The sequence below is a fragment of the Arabidopsis lyrata genome (genome assembly GCF_000004255.2).
Source record: "Arabidopsis lyrata subsp. lyrata unplaced genomic scaffold ARALYscaffold_4, whole genome shotgun sequence".
NCBI lineage: Eukaryota > Viridiplantae > Streptophyta > Magnoliopsida > Brassicales > Brassicaceae > Arabidopsis > Arabidopsis lyrata.
The window spans coordinates 22,366,369-22,389,522 of NW_003302552.1; the positions used below are offsets into that span (position 1 = coordinate 22,366,369).

The 23,154-nt window shown below is 39.0% G+C and overlaps 5 protein-coding genes across 12 annotated transcripts; 2 read left to right on the forward strand and 3 right to left on the reverse strand.

Annotated features, from left to right (window-relative positions):
* Positions 1 to 137: 137 nt before the first annotated feature.
* LOC9318112 (ATP-dependent helicase BRM) lies at positions 138 to 9,545 on the forward strand. 4 transcript variants are annotated; one of them, XM_002880167.2, is made up of 15 exons: positions 138 to 763; positions 854 to 1,033; positions 1,275 to 2,549; positions 2,684 to 3,991; positions 4,156 to 4,268; positions 4,496 to 4,583; positions 4,687 to 4,773; positions 4,859 to 4,951; positions 5,265 to 5,348; positions 5,427 to 5,630; positions 5,751 to 5,993; positions 6,067 to 7,614; positions 7,696 to 8,187; positions 8,303 to 8,551; positions 8,645 to 9,545. In XM_002880167.2, the coding sequence occupies exons 2-15, from the start codon at positions 881 to 883 to the stop codon at positions 9,266 to 9,268; spliced, it is 6,561 nt and encodes a 2,186-aa protein (XP_002880213.1). In that variant the 5' UTR covers positions 138 to 763; positions 854 to 880; the 3' UTR covers positions 9,269 to 9,545. The 4 variants fall into 4 exon arrangements, with proteins under 4 accessions (XP_002880213.1, XP_020883403.1, XP_020883402.1 ...); XM_021027744.1 differs by having other exon boundaries at positions 378 to 763; positions 846 to 1,033; positions 1,272 to 2,549; XM_021027743.1 differs by having other exon boundaries at positions 378 to 763; positions 1,272 to 2,549.
* On the reverse strand, positions 9,507 to 11,116 carry LOC9316281 (ubiquitin-conjugating enzyme E2 6). The gene is made up of 6 exons (XM_002882000.2): positions 10,870 to 11,116; positions 10,651 to 10,730; positions 10,282 to 10,396; positions 10,152 to 10,204; positions 9,946 to 10,074; positions 9,507 to 9,867 (listed from the first exon to the last, which is right to left on the reverse strand). The coding sequence occupies exons 1-6, from the start codon at positions 10,911 to 10,913 to the stop codon at positions 9,728 to 9,730; spliced, it is 561 nt and encodes a 186-aa protein (XP_002882046.1). The 5' UTR covers positions 10,914 to 11,116; the 3' UTR covers positions 9,507 to 9,727.
* Positions 11,117 to 13,010: 1,894 nt separating this feature from the next.
* LOC110229490 (AT-rich interactive domain-containing protein 1) lies at positions 13,011 to 16,258 on the reverse strand. Of its 4 annotated transcripts, none has more exons than XM_021029830.1 (3): positions 16,089 to 16,258; positions 14,613 to 15,564; positions 13,011 to 14,168 (listed from the first exon to the last, which is right to left on the reverse strand). In XM_021029830.1, exons 1-3 carry the CDS (start codon positions 16,241 to 16,243, stop codon positions 13,410 to 13,412), a joined length of 1,866 nt encoding a protein of 621 aa, XP_020885489.1. In that variant the 5' UTR covers positions 16,244 to 16,258; the 3' UTR covers positions 13,011 to 13,409. The 4 variants fall into 4 exon arrangements, with proteins under 4 accessions (XP_020885489.1, XP_020885488.1, XP_020885491.1 ...); XM_021029829.1 differs by having other exon boundaries at positions 13,011 to 14,177; positions 16,089 to 16,257; XM_021029832.1 differs by lacking the exon at positions 16,089 to 16,258 and adding an exon at positions 15,729 to 16,051 and having other exon boundaries at positions 13,011 to 14,177.
* Positions 16,259 to 17,150: 892 nt separating this feature from the next.
* On the forward strand, positions 17,151 to 19,070 carry LOC9318113 (pentatricopeptide repeat-containing protein At2g46050, mitochondrial). Its single transcript, XM_002880168.2, has one exon. The coding sequence runs from the start codon at positions 17,294 to 17,296 to the stop codon at positions 19,049 to 19,051; it is 1,758 nt and encodes a 585-aa protein (XP_002880214.1). The 5' UTR covers positions 17,151 to 17,293; the 3' UTR covers positions 19,052 to 19,070.
* A 60-nt stretch (positions 19,071 to 19,130) lies between these two features.
* Positions 19,131 to 23,143, reverse strand: LOC9316282. Of its 2 annotated transcripts, none has more exons than XM_021028595.1 (14): positions 22,913 to 23,143; positions 22,646 to 22,704; positions 22,451 to 22,559; positions 22,261 to 22,370; positions 22,119 to 22,187; positions 21,480 to 22,022; positions 20,839 to 21,389; positions 20,686 to 20,732; positions 20,534 to 20,613; positions 20,341 to 20,445; positions 20,118 to 20,257; positions 19,906 to 20,034; positions 19,656 to 19,808; positions 19,131 to 19,571 (listed from the first exon to the last, which is right to left on the reverse strand). In XM_021028595.1, exons 1-14 carry the CDS (start codon positions 23,085 to 23,087, stop codon positions 19,433 to 19,435), a joined length of 2,409 nt encoding a protein of 802 aa, XP_020884254.1. In that variant the 5' UTR covers positions 23,088 to 23,143; the 3' UTR covers positions 19,131 to 19,432. The 2 variants fall into 2 exon arrangements, with proteins under 2 accessions (XP_020884254.1, XP_020884253.1); XM_021028594.1 differs by having other exon boundaries at positions 20,686 to 20,750.
* Between the last annotated feature and the right edge of the window lie 11 nt (positions 23,144 to 23,154).

A 23,154-nucleotide genomic window follows, 5' to 3' on the forward strand; every position in this document is an offset into this window, starting at 1 on the left:
CATGACAAGGTAAAATTAAAAATAAAAATTGTCTAATATGATTGGTAAATTAACTAATTAAAAAAAACAAACATCAGATTAATTTGATTTGCAAATTCGTTTATAGTTAGTAATCTTATAACGAATACAGTTGAAAAATTAAAAAATCATCCCATTTGGTAAAAAAGAAAGCAAACGTTTGGTAAATCAATCACACGTGTCACGTCGTAATTTGTGCAACTCTCATGTAGATGGAAGGGTACTTGTGGTAATAAAAGCGAAAACCGAGGGGTGGCTTCGTGAAACGCATTTTCCGTGTTCCAACTGTATCGAGAGCGTGGGACCCACAATCAAAAAATAAAATTAAAATAAATGCCCCTTCCAAAAACAAAAATGAAAAAAAAATATTAAAAAAACTGAAAGAGAAAAAAAGGAAAAGGGAAGTAACAAGCCAGCTAGGGTTTGACTGCGAGAAATTTCTGATCTGCGTGAATTTCTCAAAGAGAGGAATCGATCATCGATTCCGTGGATTTCGTTTCCCTCCCTTTTTATCGAGAAGCCCTCTCAAAGGATCTGAGTTTATACCGTTGCATCCCCCGCGACTTTCGTTTCCGATTTCCCCCAAATGCGATGCAAATCTAAGAAGAGAGAGAAATAGAAAGGTGTGTGCGTAGCTACAACAACGACTCAGTGTCTCTCTCTCTCTCTCTGTTGCTTGCTATTTGAGGTTTTTTCCTTTGCCTCGGGGGCTCGCTGTCCGAATTCTTTTGGAGGGATTTATCTGGTAGGGTTTTTCAACTTTTTGTCTTCTTCTTCTTATTCTTCTAGCTTCGTTGTGCATTTGAATTGGGTTTAATTGTTTCCGGTGTACTAGTGCCTGTCAGATTCATCGACCAATTGCATGCAATCTGGAGGCAGTGGCGGAGGGCCCGCTCGGAATCCGCCCATGGGTCCGGCTGCTCGGACTGCGTCCACGTCATCCGCTGCTTCTCCTTCTTCTTCTTCTTCCTCCGTCCAGCAACAACAGCAACAGCAGCAGCTGGCGTCTAGGCAGGTAAAGGATTCTCAAGTCTGTGTTTGGTTCGTTAGGCAGGGATATAATGCTTCTTTGCAGTTGCCAAGTCAATTTTAGTGGGATTTGCTGTTTATCATTTCTGTGCAAAAGGAAAGTAACCAATTTCTTTAAACTTCTTCAAAAGGAAAGGAAATTCATTTCCACATAATAAGTTGCTCTGAATCGTGGAGTCTGGTTCATTTTATTGTTACTAATAATTATCGTGTTTCTAATATAGCAGCAACAGCAGCAGCAGAGAAACTCAGATGCAAACGACAACATGTTTGCATATCATGCTGGTGGGGTTCAGGGAATGATGGGAGGTGGCAACTTTGCTTCGTCTTCGGGCTCTATGCAAATGCCTCAGCAGTCTAGGAAGTTCTTTGAGTCTCCTCAACAACAACAACAACAGCAGCAACAGGGCTCTTCTACCCAAGAGGGCCAGCAAAGTTTTAATCCAATGCAGCAAGCGTATATTCAGTTTGCTATACAGGCTCAGCATCAAAAAGCACAGCAGCAAGCTAGAATGGGAATGATAGGTTCATCAAGTGTCGGAAAGGATCAAGACGCACGGATGGGAATGTTGAATATACAAGATTTGAATCCCTCTACTCAGGCCCAGGCTTCATCGTCTAAGCCATCGGGAGATCAGTTTGCTCGCGGTGAAAGGCAGATGGAATCAGGTTCTCAGCAAAGGAACGAAACAAATTCTCATCCTCAGCAGCAGGTGGGTACCGGACAACTAATGCCTGGAAATATGATAAGGCCAATGCAGGCCCCACAGCCTCAACAGCTTATCAATAATATGGGAAACAACCAACTCGCATTTGCACAACAGTGGCAGGCAATGCAGGCATGGGCGCGTGAGCGGAATATCGATCTCTCTCATCCTGCCAACGCCAGCCAAATGGCACACATCCTTCAGGCAAGAATGGCTGCCCAACAGAAAGCTAGTGAAGGCAATGTGGCTTCACAGTCACCTTCTATTCCAATCTCTAGCCAGCCGGCTTCATCTTCGGTTGTTCCAGGTGAGAATTCACCGCGCACCAACTCTGCTAGTGATATCTCTGGGCAGTCAGGATCAGCAAAGCCCAGGCATGCAATATCTACTGGCTCATTTGCTTCGACTTCCAGTCCCAGAATGGTCAATCCTGCTATGAATCCCTTCTCCGTCCAAGGGAGAGATAATCCTATGTATCCTCGACAATTAGTTCAGCCTACAAATGGGATGCCCTCAGGAAATTCCTTGCAGACTTCTGCAAATGAGACTCCTGTTTTGGATCAGAATGCGTCCACAAAAAAAAGTTTAGGTCCTGCTGAACATTTGCAAATGCAGCAGCCTAGGCAACTGAATGCACCGACTTCAAATTTACTAGCGCCATCTGATACTGGTCCACTCGGTAACTCTTCCCTTCAGAGTGGACAGGGGACCCAACAAGCACAGCAGCGATCAGGATTTACCAAACAGCAACTCCATGTTCTCAAAGCCCAAATACTGGCATTTAGGCGTTTGAAGGTTTTCAGCTCTGACTTTTTCCATATTTCTTATTTTTTTATTGTATGTTTTGCTGGCGATGTGTCACTGCCTATATATAACGTTTCTGCAATCCAGGTTGATTGTTTTTTTCTTAATTGCTTTTTACTTGACAGAAAGGGGAAGGTTCTTTGCCTCCAGAGCTTCTTCAAGCTATTGCTCCACCACCCCTTGAACTGCAGACGCAGAGGCAAATAACTCCTGTTGGAGGACAAGTTCAGGATAGATCTTCAGAACAAACTGGAGAAGACCAAGCAAGGTCGCTAGAGTGTGGCAAAGAGTCTCAGGCGGCTGCTTCTTCAAATGGACCGATTTTTTCTAAAGAGGAAGATAATGTTGGAGATACAGAAGTAGCTTTGACAACAGGCCACAGCCAATTATTTCAAAACCTGGGAAAAGAAGATACTTCTACTGACGTCGCTACGAAAGAAGAGCAACAAACTGATGTATTCCCTGTTAAGTCAGACCAAGGAGCAGATTCTAGTACTCAAAAGAATCCTAGAAGTGATTCTACAGCTGATAAGGGAAAGGCTGTTGCATCTGATGGAAGCCAATCTAAGGTTCCTCCACAAGCAAACTCTCCCCAGCAGCCCAAGGATACAGCTTCTGCCAGGAAATATTACGGACCCTTGTTTGATTTTCCCTTTTTCACTCGAAAACTTGATTCTTATGGGTCTGCAACAGCCAATGCCAATAACAATCTCACATTAGCATATGATATTAAAGATCTGATTTGTGATGAAGGTGCAGAGTTCCTTAGTAAGAAAAGAACAGACAGTTTGAAGAAGATAAATGGTCTGCTAGCAAAAAATTTAGAAAGGAAAAGGATTAGGCCTGATCTTGTTTTACGGCTTCAAATTGAAGAGAAAAAGCTTAGGCTATCGAATCTTCAGTCTCGTGTTAGAGAGGAAGTGGATCGACAACAACAGGAGATAATGTCCATGCCCGATAGGCCATACCGCAAATTTGTGAGGTTGTGTGAACGGCAACGCCTTGAAATGAATAGACAAGTACTGGCCAACCAGAAAGCTGTTAGAGAGAAGCAGCTGAAAACCATTTTTCAGTGGCGTAAGAAACTCCTTGAGGCTCACTGGGCTATACGTGATGCACGCACTGCTCGTAACAGGGGAGTGGCCAAATACCATGAAAAGATGTTGAGAGAGTTTTCGAAGAGGAAAGATGATGGCCGGAACAAAAGGATGGAGGCCTTGAAGAATAATGATGTAGAAAGGTACAGGGAGATGTTGCTGGAACAGCAAACAAATATGCCTGGTGATGCTGCTGAAAGATATGCTGTTCTCTCTTCATTTTTGACTCAAACCGAAGATTATCTTCATAAACTTGGAGGTAAGATTACTGCCACAAAAAATCAACAGGAAGTGGAGGAGGCAGCGAATGCTGCAGCAGTAGCAGCCAGATTGCAGGTATACATACTGCTTTCTCTACTCCACAGCTATCCATTACACTCTGTAGATAATTCTTCAAATTTTAACTTAAATGTTGACGTTGCGTGTTTCAGAAATAGAACTTTTTTCTTTTCAAAGTTATAGTGGATATAGTAGCTTACCTGTTTCCGTTTTTGATGCAGGGCTTGTCAGAAGAAGAGGTCAGGGCAGCAGCTACTTGTGCTCGAGAAGAAGTTGTGATCAGAAATAGATTTACGGAAATGAATGCGCCAAAAGAAAATTCATCTGTCAACAAGTAAGCCATTAGTCACACAAAAAATGTTTGATTAAAACAGGGAATTAGCAAAGTACTAGTTGTTACTCACAATTACCAATGCAGCTAAGTATGTGCTTATCTGTAAAATGCTGATAATCCTGCACTTCCCTGTGTGAGGGGATTATACAGATCACAAAATTAGGAATAGGCGCCTTGGGTGATGTCTTTAGTCTTTTCTTTACCCGCTTTGTTATGCCTAACTATAGGTATTATACTCTGGCTCATGCTGTAAATGAAGTGGTTATAAGACAACCTTCAATGCTTCAGGCTGGAACTTTGCGTGATTACCAGCTGGTATCTCCTCCATCTAGACTCTATGTCGTTGCAATTTGAATTTTTTTTCACTGTCATGCCACGTTTTGATGGTTTCTAAGGTTTTCTGCTCTGTGCCATTCAGGTTGGATTACAATGGATGCTATCGTTGTATAATAACAAATTAAATGGGATATTGGCTGATGAGATGGGTCTTGGAAAAACTGTGCAGGTTAATGATCTCGATTTTCAGGGATTCCTGGATTTACTGTACTTTCGCCATAATATGCTTATTGTTTCCGGTCTTTGCTGTACAGGTAATGGCACTGATTGCTTACCTTATGGAGTTTAAGGGGAATTATGGACCGCATCTCATCATTGTTCCCAATGCTGTTCTGGTGAATTGGAAGGTTTGTGTTTCTGATAGACTCCTATGATTTTCCACAGAATCAATGCAGCTGCTTAGAACCAAGGGAGTATTTGAGACCCCAAGTCTCCCAACTCATAACTATCTAACTCAGTTCCGCAATAACCCACAAGCCTCTTATATCCATTATCTAAGATTAACTTTGACTCTAGCTAACTAGCTGTTAGTTGCGCTGACATGGCCATATCCTGTTGATGAACTCTTCTGTGTTCTTTAGAATACGTATCAGTTTTTTTGCTACCTTTTGTCGATTCTCTTTGGTAACTGATTAAAGTCTAACGGGTTTCCTTCTGCAGAGTGAACTCCATACTTGGCTGCCATCTGTTTCATGCATATATTATGTTGGTACAAAGGATCAACGTTCAAAATTGTTCTCTCAGGTAAAATTTTGAAAAAGTTGCTTTTGCTCCAGATGTTTTGAAATTGTTGATTGATACATCCCCTGTTCTCTTTAACAGGAGGTTTGCGCCATGAAGTTCAATGTCCTCGTTACGACTTATGAGTTCATTATGTATGATCGATCAAAACTCTCAAAAGTTGACTGGAAATATATTATAATTGATGAAGCACAACGGATGAAGGACAGAGAATCTGTTTTGGCCCGAGATCTTGACCGGTATCGCTGCCAGAGGAGATTACTTCTCACTGGAACACCTTTGCAGGTTGGTAACAGTATAGCTACTTGGGCATAAATCAGGGACACATAACAAATGGAAACCAAGATTCTCTAAGCTGTTCATATTATGTGACTATTCTTATCCTGCTTTTATTAAATCTTGCAGAACGATCTGAAAGAGCTTTGGTCACTATTGAACCTTCTCCTTCCTGATGTCTTTGACAATCGAAAAGCATTTCATGATTGGTTTGCGCAGCCCTTTCAAAAAGAAGGTCCTGCGCATAATATAGAGGATGACTGGCTGGAGACTGAAAAAAAGGTTATAGTCATTCACAGACTTCATCAAATTTTAGAGCCATTCATGCTCAGACGCCGTGTTGAGGATGTGGAAGGATCACTTCCTGCTAAGGTAGGATCTATCTTATATCTTTGCTGTTATTTTCCGTCTAGATGATTCTTCTGATTATGCTTTTTGGTTGCAGGTTTCTGTAGTTTTAAGGTGTAGAATGTCTGCTATTCAGAGTGCCGTTTATGATTGGATTAAAGCGACTGGAACTCTTAGAGTTGATCCAGACGATGAAAAACTTAGGGCCCAGAAGAATCCAATATACCAAGCCAAGATATATAGAACTTTAAATAATAGGTGCATGGAGTTGAGGAAAGCCTGCAATCATCCTTTGCTCAACTATCCATATTTCAACGACTTTTCCAAAGATTTTCTCGTAAGGTCTTGTGGAAAATTGTGGATTCTGGACAGGATCCTTATAAAGCTACAGAGGACAGGCCATCGTGTATTGCTCTTCAGTACAATGACTAAACTTCTTGATATCTTGGAAGAGTATCTACAATGGAGAAGGCTTGTATACAGAAGAATAGATGGGACTACCAGCCTAGAAGATCGGGAATCAGCTATTGTGGACTTCAATGATCCTGATACGGATTGCTTTATCTTCTTGCTTAGTATACGTGCAGCTGGACGGGGTCTCAACCTTCAGACTGCTGACACAGTTGTGATATATGATCCGGATCCAAATCCCAAGAATGAGGAACAAGCAGTTGCCAGAGCCCATCGTATAGGCCAGACAAGGGAAGTAAAAGTGATTTATATGGAGGCAGTTGTTGAAAAAATCTCCAGCCATCAAAAGGAGGACGAGCTTAGAAGTGGTGGTTCAATAGACCTAGAGGATGACATGGCTGGGAAGGACCGATATATAGGATCTATAGAGGGTCTCATAAGGAATAATATTCAACAGTATAAGATTGACATGGCTGATGAGGTCATTAATGCTGGGCGTTTTGACCAAAGGACAACTCATGAAGAGCGACGAATGACATTGGAGACTTTATTGCATGACGAAGAGAGATATCAAGAAACTGTCCATGATGTACCTTCCCTGCATGAGGTGAACAGGATGATTGCCAGAAGCGAAGAGGAAGTTGAGTTATTTGATCAGATGGATGAAGAATTTGACTGGACGGAGGAGATGACTAATCATGAGCAGGTGCCTAAGTGGCTTCGAGCTAGTACCAGAGAGGTGAATGCTACTGTTGCTGATTTGTCTAAGAAACCTTCAAAGAACATGTTGTCTAGCAGTAATCTGATTGTGCAACCTGGTGGACCGGGAGGTGAGAGAAAAAGGGGGCGGCCCAAGAGCAAAAAGATTAACTACAAGGAAATTGAAGATGACATTGCAGGTTACTCTGAGGAAAGCTCTGAGGAAAGGAACATTGATTCTGGGAATGAAGAAGAGGGAGACATTCGACAATTTGATGATGATGAACTTACAGTCGCTCTTGGAGATCACCAAACCAACAAGGGAGAATCTGATGGAGAGAACCCCGTCTGTGGTTATGATTATCCTCCGGGTTCTGGTAGTTATAAAAAAATTCCTCCTCGTGATGATGTCGGTTCTTCAGGATCTTCTCCAGAGAGCCATAGATCGAAAGAGATGGCATCTCCTGTTTCTTCCCAAAAGTTTGGCTCTTTGTCTGCATTGGACACTAGGCCAGGTTCTGTCTCAAAAAGACTGGTAGGTACCTGATCTATCTTGCATGTCTATCTTCTTCTTTGTTGTTTGTGTAATATTTGCTTTGTTCATTATGTTGTATAGCTGGATGACCTAGAAGATGGGGAAATAGCAGCATCAGGGGATTCTCACGTCGATCTCCAACGATCAGGAAGTTGGGCCCATGACCGTGATGAAGGGGATGAAGAACAGGTTTTGCAACCTACGATAAAACGGAAACGGAGTATTCGTCTAAGACCCCGTCAAACGGTAGAAAGAGTTGACGGTAGCGAGATGCCTGCAGCTCAGCCATTACAAGTTGATCGTAGCTACCGATCAAAGTTAAGGACAGTTGTTGACTCGCATGGTTCAAGACAAGATCAGAGTGATTCGTCCTCTAGACTAAGGAGTTTACCTGCAAAGAAGGTAGCTAGTACTTCCAAACTCCATGTATCATCACCAAAATCTGGTAGATTGAATGCCACACAGCTTACCGTGGAGGATAACACTGAAGCTTCCCGAGAAACGTGGGATGGAACTAGTCCTATTGGCTCTTCAAATGCTGGTGCAAGAATGTCCCACATCATACAGAAACGGGTAAGCTCTATTAAATGGAATTTACTTCATCGCAGTATTCTCTTATATGGTTGATATTTTTGGTGCATCTGTTTTGTTTTGTTAGTCTGAACTTATTCGGCCCTGGACTTTGCAGTGCAAAAATGTGATTAGCAAGCTCCAAAGGAGAATTGACAAGGAAGGTCAGCAGATTGTACCTATGCTGACAAATTTGTGGAAGAGAATTCAGAATGGTTATGCAGCTGGAGGTGTAAATAACCTTTTGGAACTACGAGAGATAGACCACCGTGTAGAAAGACTAGAGTACGCAGGAGTTATGGAACTCGCATCTGACGTGCAGTTAATGCTAAGGGGAGCAATGCAATTTTATGGATCTTCACATGAGGTTTGATTTTTTGCATTGTAAATAAAAGTGAATTCCTTTTGCTGTTTGATGTACAAGCCAAATGGGTTTAAAGGTGATCAAAATTTTCCGCAGGTGAGATCTGAAGCAAGGAAGGTTCACAATCTGTTCTTTGATCTATTAAAGATGTCTTTCCCAGACACAGATTTCCGGGAAGCAAGGAATGCTCTTTCTTTTTCTGGCCCAACCCCAACTTTGGTGTCTACACCATCCCCAAGAGGAGCAGGCATTAGCCAAGGCAAGAGGCAAAAGTTAGTAAACGAGGCGGAACCCGAGCCAAGCTCTCCTCAGAGACCTCAACAACGTGAGAACTCTAGGATCAGAGTACAGATACCGCAGAAAGAAACAAAGCTTGGGGGAACAACAAGCCACACTGATGAATCCCCAATTTTAGCTCATCCAGGGGAATTAGTAATCTGCAAGAAGAAGAGGAAAGACCGAGAGAAGTCTGCTCCGAAAACCCGAACTGGTGGCTCCAGCAGCCCAGTTTCACCACCTCCAGCTATGATTGGTCGTGGTCTTAGAAGTCCTGTGTCTGGTGGAGTTCCAAAGGAAACAAGGCTAGCACAACAGCAGCGCTGGCCAAACCAACCCACTCATCCAAACAACAGCGGTGCGGCTGGTGATTCCGTGGGATGGGCAAATCCGGTGAAGAGGTTAAGGACAGATTCTGGTAAAAGACGGCCTAGCCATTTATAGAGGGACCCTTCTTGGTTCCTGAGAGGATTAAGCCTCTTTTGCTTATATTCAATGTGGCATTGTAAGCAATTTAGAAGTGAATCTTTGACCTTAGTAATCAAATAATTCTGTAGGTCTATGGTTCCTTTTTCTTGGTATGGATCGTAATACCGAAATTTTATAGTAAACTTTAGAGTAATGTCCTTTTGTCTGCGATATCCATCTTCAGATATGGTTATGTACAAAAATATTTGGAGGATAAAACAAACAATGAGATATGGATTCATGTTTCCATTAATGTGAGATTACAAATTGTTACATTTTATCTACTGTTTTAAAAAGAAATTTCAATAGGCCTAAAGAATAACAAGTCTTTACAAATTTACAGAGGAAAGTTTCTCTCCTCTTTGCAATGAGCATTAATGGTTTAAATTTGAAGATGGACTAATGAAAGTGCAAAGAAAGATTGATTTGTAACAGTCATGGGTCGGCTTTTCCAACGATTTCATCGTCATCATCATCAGAATCCGAGCCATCTTCGCTCATGCTATCGTCGTCGTCATCCTCATCATCATCACTTAAATTCTCCTTCTCGGGTTTTGCATATTTCTCACAATATTCTTCAAAGGTGAAAAATTGTAGTGTCAATGAGAGATTGAACAGAGAAGCAAAAAATGGGAAGAAGAGAGTGACTTTACCTTTCACTTTCAGCTCATAGGCAGCGCGGTCTCGCATCAACAGCGAAGCAGCTTCTCCATTAAATGGATCTGATGGGTTTGGATACAGAAGCAGTTGCGGAAGGAAGGACTCGAAAACGTTTATAAGATCTGCAAAACAAGCAGAAATTTGATGGATGCAAACACAATCAGGCATTAAAAAAAGAAGAGAAAAACTAGTGAATTACCAAACATTGGGCTCCATGTCTGGTTTATAACATCTAAGCAAACTGCACCAGAACTGCCACAAACGCAAAACCAGAGTTTAAGAGTATGCAAAACACTAAACAATGGAAAATGTGGATAGTTTTCACTTACGATTCATCGACATTAGGGTGATAAATCTTGTTAACAAATCCTACAGATGGTGATTTGTATGGATAAGCTTCGGGAAGTTCGACTTTAATCTTCCATACACCTCCCTGATAAAGACCTTGAAGACAAAACAGGCACTTAACTTGGTTTTGTATCAAAGATTCATTCATCATTTGCTTCTATGACAATCCTATAAATAATCCAAATTCAAGTATGGCAATCATGTGATCCAAGTCTAGTTCCCTATCATTGATGAATATGAAGTTGAGTTTGAAGAACAAATCAAACAAAGACTCGTTTCGATTCATTGAGGCATTTCAACAAGTAGTTTATAAGCAAAAACAAAAGAGGCAAAATGAAAGAGAGAATTACTGTCAGTGGGTCCATGGAATGTGACATAGAACATTTGCAAATCGTCGTTGATTGTATCCACCTTGTAATCACTCATCATCCTATCAAATTCACAGACCAAATCAATTATATATCAATAAGAAGAAGAAGAAGAAGAAATTTCATCAACAGATCAAAAAAAGAAGAAAAACCCAGAATAAAAATCTACAGATAATTCAATCAACTGGAAAATTAACCCACAATTTCATCATATCCATCTCTCGACGTTTGCTCGGCGAAGCCATGGCAGATTCTCCGTTCCTCTTCTTCTTCTATCAAGAATCTGGTTTTAGAGAGAGAGAGAGAGATAGAGAAAAGATTCTAAAATGAAGATATAAGAAAAGAAAAGATCAATGAAATGGACATTTGCCTTACTACCATTTATCCCTTTTTCCAAATTTACCCTTTTGCCTTTGTTTTTCATTCATTGCTTTATCTTTTTCTTTTCTTTTTGTTAATCTTTTTAGCTTTTTATTATTATTTCCAGATACAGTAGTTACTCTTTTAATCAAAATGGACACATATTATATTTTTCAATATAAGTCTATGTAAAAGAAGATTTAGCTAACTAATTATATATCACAACAGGCTGCAAAATAATATTTCATTTTCTTCTTTCTTGTTGTCATATTCAAATCCAAACATAAACACACTAGTACACTAAAATAACATATAGGCCCTTTTTGATATTTTTTTGCTTCTTTGGTTATTTTTTGTATACTAGTGTGTTTATGTTTGGTAAAGAATATTAGATGCTAAGTTTTAACTACATACATTAGACCGATCATATATACTATTCAGTTTCAATACATTCCTCCTTATACGTGTGTTATGGGGACAGCTTGTTTATTACAATTAATCAAGATTTGACATCGATTATTTATTACAATACAACGGATGATTTTCTAAGGAAAATGGATGGTGGGGTTGGGACTTAACCTACAATTATCATTTCTCCGTAGTATTTTATAACCAAAAGATGAATTGTTTTAAAAGAAACGTGAGCCATGAACTTACGGAGTTACGACTGTAGTAGACGTGTGGACAACAAATTACATGTTTTTTTTTATAATGAAAATTAGTAACGTGTCCACACATGCATTAACCCTATCATCACTCCAATCTCTTAACATACACGGTTTAGCATTTTTTTTTTTTTGTTGAAGTACACGGCTTAGCATTATAGAATATCATTAATAATTTCAGTAGATAAAATTTTGGGCTGCAACAAAGAAAATAATGATCAGTAATTTAGAGAAAATTTGAGTGAAAAGAAAATTAAATTAAAAGTTTTAAAATAGTAATTACTAATTAGGCATGCACAAAGCGGGAAATATCGTTTAAGAGATATATCATGGCAAGAAAAAATAAAACCACAAAACAGAAAAAATGAAATGAGAATATTAGCTCACGCGCCCTGGGACTCCAAATTATTGGATTCAGACGATTTCGACCACTTTTCGTAGGGGTTAGACTGCAAAAAACGGGCGCGTTACAAGAACGCGATTTAGATGCGCGTGGGATAACTATGACGATCTGGATTTTTCTTGGGTTCCCTTATGGGCCAGCTAGTGAACAATTGGCCCAACTCATGACAATTTTTTAGTCCTTTTTTCAATATCTCACACAATAATATTAAACTAGCCACATTTTCTTTATCATAGTTTTGTGGGGTTTTTTTACCCACAAAACTATGATAAAGAAAATGTGAGTTTTGTGGGTTTAAAACAATTGTATTCTCTAAGTTACAATATGAACTAATTAGTATCTCTAAATTTAATTGCTTTACTAATTTTAAGGTTTTAGAATTCCTTAAGAAAATTACAATATACAGTACAATGTTGTAACTAATAACTTAATTTATTTATTTATAAATCCTTACGTTTATTCAAAAAATCATTACATGATTGAAAATATCATTTATTTGATAATGGTTTAAGCTTCTAAAAGTAAAAATAGCAAAATCATACTCCCTCCGTTTTCGAATAGTTGTCGTTTTAGAGAAATTTTTTTGTTTTTAATTAGTTATCGTTTTCAGTTTTCGATACAAAATTTATTATTTTTTTATTTTTTATATTTATTTTTATTATGCAACTTGATTTACTATTGATTAAATTATGTTTAGGTAGTTAATTAATGATATTTTTATATTAAAAAACTAACAACATTAATAGTTTCTTAATTTGTGTGCATATAGTTAAAACGACATTTATTCGAAAACGGAGGGAGTATAGTACAGTGTTATAACAACTGAATAAGCTACCGCTCTTTGAGTTTATATGATAACATCTGCCTTATAACTTTGCTCGTGTAAAGGTTTTAATTTATCAAGTGATGAGAAGTTATAATCGAATTCATGAAACTTAAGTAATAATAGCAAGAGAGAAACAAAAAATAACACCATATAGCAATTACATTTTGCCTTTGTTATATTCACCAAACTAATCCAAATTTCTCTCACTGTACTAGAAGAAATCTTCTCTCTGATTCATCAGTTTCCGCAAAGCCTTTCAAGCAATGCCAACAAAAAGAAATACTACTGTAGAATCATCAAGGAAGAGATGGAAGTATATACCTCAAAACTAAAACCGGAATTTGCTAAGACGATGCAATGATGAAGCCTTTTCCCCCCACAGAGATTAAAGCGGTTCCAATGGCAATATAAGCCCCAAAAATGAGGTGGAAAGAAAACAAAAAGAGCTGCTCCAACTTGAATCTCAACAGGGTGATTCATAAAGGCTCTACCGACATCTTTTTTTCTTAGGCGAAAGTAGGGCGGGTTTCTGGGATGTGTTTGCTTCAGGGGCTGGATTTTCATTCTGTGTTGCACGGATGAATAACTGATCAGTATCACTGTCTATATCATGAGGTGTGATTCTACTCTGATTTGCCCTATACTGCAAAAGGGTCACGTTGTAGAAGTAGCTCACAATTTTTCCCCTGCCCTTTGAAGAAAGAATCATCTTGGCCTGATCGAAGAAGGCTGGGCTAAGTGACGGTGGAGAACTCATCAAAGACTTTATCTTCTTCAGTTCTAAGTCTGTCCAATAGTGAAGAGTACCTTCACCCATGACATCAAAACACCACATGTAGAAAGCTGGACCAAGTTCAAGTTTCAGTTTATCCTGTTTTGCAGTGATATGAAACTTGACACATTCAGTAGATCCTGGACTATGGCAGCCACAAGGATCTTGTCTTCCTTTTCCAATACGATCTCTTTCGATAAGAAGATTACGGTTGGTTTGTTCTTTGGTCAGTGGCCAGATTCGAGTGCCCAACCACTTTGTATCACTTTCAGGGGTTATGTCAGTCCACTCGGGTACTTCAGCTTGAAACTCTGACCCAACTAGAGCACATGGTCTATCCTCCTCATCTGAACTGCCTGAATCCGAGCCATTCCCAGAAGATGTCTTTCCCCTCTTGTAATCGTCGTAACTCAGTCTCTCTCTTAGATTGTAACTAGGTCCAGCACTATCATCATACAGGCATGGGTGCATCTTCTGAAGTTTCTGAAACACATGAGCATATTATCAAGACTTGGAAGGCATAAACTTGGAAGAACAGTAGTTAAATAAGAGAGCACAGACAAACAATCACCATCAGACTAATTAGATTCTATTTCAATCACAGGGTTCACAGTCTCTGTACAGTGAGATAGCATAGAGAATGTTCATTGTTGGATACAGGGAAGAGGACATTATAAAGAATCAAGTTTCTTATGCTAAAATCTGATGCAGAATTTTCGAAGTTGCTATTAGTAACTCCTTAGAATGCTTTAATGACACATGCAATTCATGATCCTACAGGCAAAAGTTCACGTCTCCACAGTTTACATCAATAACAAATTTCGAATCGCTATAGCAGGAAAGTTGGTGCATTTACATCTTATAGGCTTGTCATACAGGCAAATGCAGATCATTGAATAACTGTACCTATATACCCACCTGCCAAGTCTTTTCACAAGCTGAATCATTGTTTGTTCTTGAGGCCCTAAACAGAAGAAGTTGTTTCCATGGCTCTTCACTTCCATAAGATACCCACTTTGATCTATCTGGCACACGGCCAACAGATGGGTGACATGGATCCTTAGCAACCTCGCTTAACCATTTCAATGTTTCTAAAGGACATTCTCGTTTTCTCTTCCCAGGCGAAGAGCATTTCTGATTACCCGATTCAAGGATCATTATCTGCTCCATTCTCTTGTCCGTCAATTTTGATCCCTGAATGCCTATCACAGCATCATTGGAACCAGACTCTTTGCCAACATGGTACTTATCATATCTTCTCTTTGTTTTCGATATAAACCATTTAAGCTCTGCTCCTAACTCCTTTGCAGGTCTACCTTTCCTCAGCTCATACTTCTTTTTCACTTCAGATAAAAAAACTTGCAGTCTAGCCACCAAAGCATCAGAGATTCCAGACAACTCCACGCTACTAACATCAGTATCTCCTGCAATAACTCTGTTCAACCACCGAGCAAGTGCATCAAGATACTTAACATAGATCAATTTGGCAGATGCAGAGTTATGAGACTCTAATCCAGACTCTTGAGCAACTTCATCCCATGACCCATTTTCAGAAACTGCATCAAATCCGCCTTTGTGACTCACGTTCAAAAAAAGACTGAACAAATCAACAATTTTCCCGTCGCCGGTCATGGCAGGAAGAGGTCGAAAACTATCCGCCGAGCAAAACTCAGCGAGAAAAGAATCAAGCAAAGGTCGGAACAAGGAGATGAGTTCTTTAATCTTCTTTTCAAACCCAGACCTTGTAGATTCTGGGTTTACGCTTTCAGGAGACCTATTCGCGTCGAGATTCTTCGGAGTTTTACTAGGATCGACGGCATCCTCGTCTGCTACCATCGACCAACCCGCCATTAACAACGAACAACGAACCCTACAACAATTAACAGATCCCATTTCTCGTTATCTCTGGAACCACAAGAACAAACCCCAAATAATCTAAAGAGAAACGAAAAACCCAGGAATCTTCAACGACGAGTAAGAGAAACAAATGAAATCCCCAAGAAGATCCAGGAACTAAACAATCCAGGAACTTACGATTAAGACCTCTGAGATTCCATGGCGGAATTAGGTTTTTTTTTAGCGGGAAACACAAAAAATCGAAAAACTAAGGAAATTTTTTCCCTTTGGCAAAACCCTATACCGGCTTCCCACTTCCCCTTGGCCCGCCATTTCTCTCTCTCTCTTTCGAGGTTTGGGTTTCGATGGATGGTGACCCAAAGAAGAAGTTTAGGGTCAAAAATCAAATTTTCCACAGATACAGACCCTTATTCCTCAAAAAATCGAATAACTAATTTTCCCCCAAAATTAGGGTTACTAAACAATGTGAAGAAAATACGAAACTTGCAAACAAAATTTACGAATAGGATCAGATTATAATATTGCGGAATCACTAACCTTTTTTGTCTACTAATTTTTTTATATAAATCTTCTTTCTGTAATTGCTGGTATTTAGAAAATGTAGAGAAAATGGGTTTATTGAATGAAGCAGCACGACGGTTTATATATATAAAGACGCATTGGAAAATGAGAGTGAGAGAGACCCATACCATCAAATTTATATTAGCTGTCATATGACGTTTTAACCCTGGTTAATTATTTAACCAACCACTGGTTGAGCACGATACTTAAATTGAAACATCAATTCAATAAAATTGATAATAATTTGATTTACATCAATTCAATAAAATTGATACAAATCTATCTCAGTTTGTATCACTTTTAAAATAGTGAAACAAAATTATAGATTTATATCATTTAAACAATCAATGTAATTAATATTTTATACTAACATCAATTAAAAATTTGATACAAAATTATATCAATTAAAAAATGATGCTAATTATGCAATTTCGCTTCGATTGTTAGAATCGATGCAATTATTTACTATTTTTACATCAGTTACATAAAACTGATGGTATTTTATTTTAATTTACATCGATTGAAATTGTATCAAAAGCAAAATAAAAATAAAAACACTAGTAAGTTGTGACACAAAAAAAAAAACTCAGCGTTGATTTGTCCCACATCGCTTCAAAGAGAGGAAGTGGATCTAGAACTCTCTCTATATAATATTCAGATTTATCTACTTAACTACCTTACAATTTGTCCCAAAAAAAAAAAAAACTACCTTACAATAGACATATTTATTGCAAGTCCCACACATTATTATTATTAAGGGATGCATAATATAAGTTTTCCATTGGTGGAAATAAGTATAAATTACTGATTTGAATTATGTGGCTCTGAAGTATATCATAAAAAAAAAAACTGAACGAGGATAAAATATTATACGAACGAAAATATTTTTTTTAAAGCCAAATTGGCATTAGCTGTAAAAAAGTTAATTCGATTTTTGTAAATGACACAAATATTAAAATCACTTAATTAAAATACTAATTTTAACATCAATTATTTACAAAGAATGAAAATATTAATATCACTTATATTAACTAATGCAAAATTTACATAAAAAAAACATCAGTTATGAAAATCGATGCAAATATTTTTTCAACCAATGCAAGATATTTGCATCACCTCTTATAGAGTGTAAGTGATGTAAAACTAATTTTCCCGCCACGCTAATTTCATTTCCTGTAAAGATGTGCTTTACATTCCTCCGATCAATTCCGATCTTCCTTGCGAACCATCAGAACCACTTATCTTCCTTGCGAACCATTAGAACCCTTCCTTCTTCTTCTTCTTCACCTGTAGCTATATCCTCTGTATCGAAGTTATCTGCTAGCTTGGATCATCTCTTTGACGTGAAACAAAAACATGGGTTCATGGTAAAACAAGGGACTTACAATTCTCTGTTTTTTCAAAACAAGCTCTTGCAAGCTTACACGAAAATCAGAGAATTTGATGATGCAGATAAGCTCTTCGACGAAATGCTTGTGAGAAATATTGTTACTTGGAACATACTGATTCACGGGGTCATTCACCGAGACGGTGACACCAACCACAGAGCTCATCTAGGTTTTTGTTATTTGAGCCGGAGTCTTCTTAGTGAGGTGATTTTGGACCATGTGTCGTTCATCGGGTTGATACGGTTGTGTACTGATTCGACCAATGTGGAAGCTGGTAACCAATTACACAGTCTGATAGTGAAACAAGGTCTTGAATCGAATTGCTTTCTGAGTACTAGTCTAGTTGATTTCTATGGGAAATGTGGTCTCATTGGTGAAGCAAGACAAGTTTTCGAGGCGGTTTTGGTTAGAGATTTAGTGCTGTGGAACGCTTTAGTTTCGTCGTATGTTCTTAACGGTATGATTGATGAAGCTTTTGGTTTACTCAAGCTGATGAGTTCTGAAAAAAACGGATTCACAGGTGATGATTTCACTCTCTCGAGTCTTCTCAGTGCATGCGGGATCAAACAAGGGAAGCAGATTCATGCCATTGTCTTCAAACTGTCATATTTATTCGACATTCCTGTGGCGACTGCATTGGTGAATATGTATGCGAAGAGTAACCATATGAGTGATGCTCACAAATGTTTTGAATCGATGGTTGTGAGAAATATAGTGTCTTGGAACGCGATGATTGTAGGTTTTGGACAAAATGGAGAAGGAAGAGAAGCTATGCGACTTTTTGGTCAAATGCTCCGTGAAAATCTTCAACCTGATGAACTTACCTTTGCAAGTGTTCTATGTTCCTGCACGAAATTCTCTGCAATTTGGGAGATTAAGCAAGTGCAAGCGATGGTTACTAAAAAGGGCTCTGCAGAATTTTTGTCGGTGGCTAATTCTCTGATAAGTTCTTACTCCAGGACTGGAAATTTATCTGAAGCACTTTTATGTTTTCATTCGATCCGAGAACCTGATCTTGTTTCATGGACTTCAGTGATAGGAGCTCTGGCTTCTCATGGATTCGCAGAAGAAAGCTTGCGAATATTTGAAAGTATGCTGCAGAAACTTCAACCAGACAAGATCACTTTTTTAGAGGTTTTGTCTGCTTGTAGCCATGGAGGATTAGTTCAAGAAGGGCTTCGTTGCTTCAAACGAATGACTGAGGTTTACAAGATAGAACCAGAGGAAGAACACTACACTTGTCTGATCGATCTTCTTGGTCGAGCTGGTTTCATCGACGAGGCTTTTGATGTGTTAAAGTCAATGCCCACAGAACCAAGCACACATGCTTTGGCAGCTTTCACAGGAGCATGTAACATCCATGAGAAAATAGAATCCATGAAATGGGGTGCAAAGAAGCTTCTTGAAATTGAACCAAGCAAACCTGTGAACTACTCCATCATGTCAAACGCTTACGCCTCCGAAGGCCATTGGAATCAAGCGGCTCTACTGCGTAAAAAAGAGAGGAGAAACTGCTACAATCCCAAAACTCTAGGTTGCAGTTGGCTATAGGGGAATACTCAATCTAGCAATTATAACCATGAACACATCAATCTTTAGTCAGCTTAAAAAGCTATGTAAGTAAAGATTGTTCAAGAACGCCAAAGCCTCTCATTGTACCAAAACATTACATTGCCTAGGCCTAAGATAAATGATGCAACTGGACAACTCCAGTGATCTTTTTATGTCACTATGAGCGTATAAACATACATGATTACAGAGACAAGTTGACAGTGAGGTTCAGATGCCATATCGAAACAATCTAAGTAAGAGAGAGAAAAAACCTGAATATTTACCCATCACCATGTCTTGTTCTGTTCTAAAACTTCTTTGGTTGGTATATAGTACAAGATACAGAAAGAATCAGTAAAAGCCTCTCTCTTTATGCTTTTCTTAGTTTCTTGGTAGCGAGTCTTGCCTTGTTAACTCGTAGTTGTCAGCTCCGTTGTGGGCTAGGTTCTCGTTATTTACAATTGCAATCTTCGAACAGAGGAAGAAGAAGGAAGATGTGTAGATTGTGAAATGCCAAATACTGCACATAATTTTCATAAGTCAACCTTCAGAAAAGTGATAGAATCGATATTATTCATATCTGATAAACTTTACATACACAAACCTGTGCCAAATCCAGTAGCTCGAACTGGTTTCTACTTTGAAACTTATGGCTGCCATGGTGAAGGCTACAAGACCAGCCGCCACAAAGCCCCAACGAAACCGTTTCTTGAGCGTCTTGATCAAATTACTAAACCATTCTTTGACTGCCCGTGGCCTACGACAAGAATATGACAGAACTCAAATAAATAATGATTTTGTCACAGTAGGTAATGCTGCGTAAGTCAGGAAACAGAATGGCTTCCTTATTTTACCTGTCGAGCATGTTCAATGAAAATCCAGCCGACCCGCAGTATGATCGATACTTGGTAACAAATTCTACCAAAAATCCGATGAGGAGACCGAGTGAACCGATTGCTAACACAATGATAATATTTGACGCCCTGCAAATAGATAGCAAGCCAATGTAAAGGTTTAGAAATAGTATCAAGGTGCTATTTACCATTGAGTCAAACATCTCAGATACCTTGTTGCTTGAGTCAAGGCCAATAAAGCTGTGAGAATGGCAACAACTGTGTGTATTGTCCTCTTAACTGCTTCACCAGCCGTGGATAAGTACACAAAGGTACCAACCACCGCCATGAAAGAGAGCCAGAAATCCATGAACTGAAGCAAAAAAATGACTATCTCGTAACTAAGTATAATTTCACATAGAAGATGACAATGATGCAGCTACCAACTACCCGTACCTGTAAAACATTGTAACTTAAAACACACCAGGTCCCTACATCACATGCATGATACAGAGCGCTCGAGATTCCGCTGGATGTGAACAGAACCCACTCTGGATACTCCTGTTTAGGACATGAATCAGCAGCTTTTAGATGGAAAAAAAGAAAAAAGCAAAGAGCACCGGATTAAAGTGTTAAACCAAGAAATTACCCGCTGCCGAAGAGCCCAGTAAGCTGGCAAAAGAGCCGCTGCATTTGATGCAATGAGAGCAATAGACTGAACAATATGTTCTGCATCAGGTTTTACGCACATGAGTACACAGAAAAATTGTCAAAGTTTCAAACACTAATAGATTAAGATACCTTGGTGTGACACAATTTCAATGCTGCAGTCAAAGCCTCCGTGGGTTCTGTCACAAGAACAAAAGCTGAAACACAACACAAGAATTTAATCTCAAGGTAATCTACTTTCCATCATGTTTACAAATTTTGGTTGACTCGAGGTAGAAAAAAAACCTGTAAGATGTCAATCCACTAGCGTCAAAAGCATATCGGCATTGCCCATAAGACGAACACCTTCTCGGGCATCTTTCGAGAGAAAGAGATACTAGAGTAGGTGGACCTCTGGAAGCAGCAGGAGTATTAGAGTCAATGAGCTGCCTTAAACCAAATGACCATGTTCCTTCTCGAGCATACAAGATGTAGAAATCAACCTTTTCTTGGCTAGAATTATACAATGAGAAGAACATTGAGCGGCTGGCACTTGTTCGATTTACATAATAATAATCCCAGTCGTCAATAGTGGGCAATCCACCAATTCTAAGATATACTTCATATTGCATTGTGGAGTCTGATGTTAATCTGAAATGGATATGCCCACCAGAACCTCCTTGAGGGATGTTCATGAGAAAATAAGTCCATGTGCTTGTGTCTAATTCTGGAATAGAGGAAAAGTTGCTGACGATGGGTTCGAGGGGGAAAACTGTGCTCGAGCCTGAAGGTGAAGCGTCATTGACCGGAAAATAATATGATTCAAAAGGTGTCAACCATCCCCTCCTCATAACTGCCTGCATAAAATATATCTTGTTCAACAATTCTAATAACTATAGAGCTCAATCTTGATTTTGACATACTCACAAGTTTTTAGAGCAACTTACCTGAAGCATGTAGATTTGCTGCCCACAATTTGGTCCTGCTTTTCCTACGGGACATCCGAGTACTTTAACATTAATTGAAAAGCAGACCCTAGAACCAGAATTAGTGCCCTGTACAAACCGAGTCTCCCGTCCAGATAAACTAATAACGATATACCATCGACCAGCTTTCGGTTTGTTAACAACTAAGGGAACTTTATGTATATCACCAGTGTAATCATGCAGAGTCTCTGAAGCAATGGCTCCAAAACGGGCGTAACACATGAGATAACTTTCATTGGAATCTACTTTGACATTGGATGCCATAATAACTAATTGTTCAGCTATCCCATCTACATCTAAAGCATATGTCTTTGTTTCAGCATGGGTCAGACAAGAACTAGGAATAGAATCAGAGCAAGAAATAACACTTCCTGTCTGGTTATCGAACCGAGAACATGAAAGCGGATAAATAGTCTGGTTGCAGGAAGGCCCCCACATTGTAGCGGTTTTACAACCTTCAACACTGATGTTGGCACTAAATGAAAACGCAGAGGAGCGAACAATCTGTGCAGTATCCAAGTATTAGAGATCTAATTCAGAACAAACAAACAATAAAGGCTGAAATTATTTCAATTTTAGAAGAGTTACAAAGAACCATACCATTTTCCCCTGAGTCCTCGTAGCCCCAATTCCGTTAAAAAGACCAATATACCAAGCTCCCGGTGATATCTGGAAACAATAACGTTAAAAAAGAAACTCATCATCTAAAAAAGTCCTAACACACAAGAAGTAATGTAAAAACCTGTTCATTGGTCAATCTCAGGGATATGTTCTTCTGCATAGGGTAACACTGTTCTGCAATCTCAATATCTTCAGCTCCTTGGAAAGATCCATTGAAGAATTGTCCTAGCTCTACAAAACATCAAGAGAACACTTTCTTAATCCCCTAAAATAGTAAGGTTCTTTGACCAGACAAAGAAGCTAAAACGCACCTAAACCTTCAAGAGCGTTGGTTGAGGCATCAGGCAGAGGAGGACTACCATCTCTGAAGCATATTACAGGAAGAAGACTTTTCGAAATCTTCGAAATGCTCTTTGCAGTCTACCAAAAACACAATCAATTACTTACTTACATTTTCCTTTGAATACCAATACAAATTTGGAGGAGAAGTCTGTAGTAATACTCACGATGTCTACATCAGATTCGATAGCAACATTCAATGATGAGAACCATGGAGGCAAATCAACTGTACGGAATCAAACAGAGAATCAGAGAGCATAAACCAAAAATAAGATCCTGATTATTGAAATGATCAGAATCCAAGAGCTATTTATTGATCAGATATAAAAAATCCAAGTCCATTTATTGAATTTCAAATCATCATTCAGAACCCAAAAAAAAAAAAAAAAGCAGCTGAAAAAGCTTGAATCTGAAACTGATCAGATTAAACAGACCTCTGATGTAACGTGTATCGTAGGGTCTGACTTGGGATTCAGGGTACCTGAAGCTCGAGACCGTGAAAAAGCTTCCATAATTGTCCAACCCAGAATCTTGAAGACAATTACCGATCGAAAGAGCCCATGAAAAAACGACGAGAGTTGTTAAAACCAGAAACGAAATCTCAGCCATTGTAGGTGAAACTTTTTCTGAGAATTAAGGGTTTTAGACTATTTTCAATTTTCAATTCTTACTGTGA

Coding starts and splice junctions, on each gene's coding strand:
- LOC9318112 (XM_021027744.1), top strand. CDS start 881: ATGCAATCTGGAGGCAGTGGCGGAGGGCCCGCTCGGAATCCGCCCATG. Junction 2,550..2,683: donor TGGCATTTAGGCGTTTGAAG/GTTTTCAGCTCT, acceptor TTTACTTGACAG/AAAGGGGAAGGTTCTTTGCC. Junction 4,774..4,858: donor GTCTTGGAAAAACTGTGCAG/GTTAATGATCTC, acceptor TTTGCTGTACAG/GTAATGGCACTGATTGCTTA.
- LOC9316281 (XM_002882000.2), bottom strand. CDS start 10,913: ATGGCTTCGCCGAGCAAACGTCGAGAGATGGATATGATGAAATT. Junction 10,397..10,650: donor ATTCCATGGACCCACTGACA/GTAATTCTCTCT, acceptor TTTGTCTTCAAG/GTCTTTATCAGGGAGGTGTA. Junction 10,205..10,281: donor CACCCTAATGTCGATGAATC/GTAAGTGAAAAC, acceptor CGTTTGTGGCAG/TTCTGGTGCAGTTTGCTTAG.
- LOC110229490 (XM_021029829.1), bottom strand. CDS start 16,243: ATGGTATGGGTCTCTCTCACTCTCATTTTCCAATGCGTCTTTATATAT. Junction 15,565..16,088: donor AAAATTAGTAGACAAAAAAG/GTTAGTGATTCC, acceptor TAATTGTTGTAG/GGTTCGTTGTTCGTTGTTAA. Junction 14,178..14,612: donor CTTGTGAAAAGACTTGGCAG/GTGGGTATATAG, acceptor CATGTGTTTCAG/AAACTTCAGAAGATGCACCC.
- LOC9318113 (XM_002880168.2), top strand. CDS start 17,294: ATGTGCTTTACATTCCTCCGATCAATTCCGATCTTCCTTGCGAACCAT.
- LOC9316282 (XM_021028594.1), bottom strand. CDS start 23,087: ATGGCTGAGATTTCGTTTCTGGTTTTAACAACTCTCGTCGTTTTTTCA. Junction 22,705..22,912: donor CGATACACGTTACATCAGAG/GTCTGTTTAATC, acceptor GATTCCGTACAG/TTGATTTGCCTCCATGGTTC. Junction 20,258..20,340: donor TAAGTTACAATGTTTTACAG/GTACGGGTAGTT, acceptor TTTTTGCTTCAG/TTCATGGATTTCTGGCTCTC.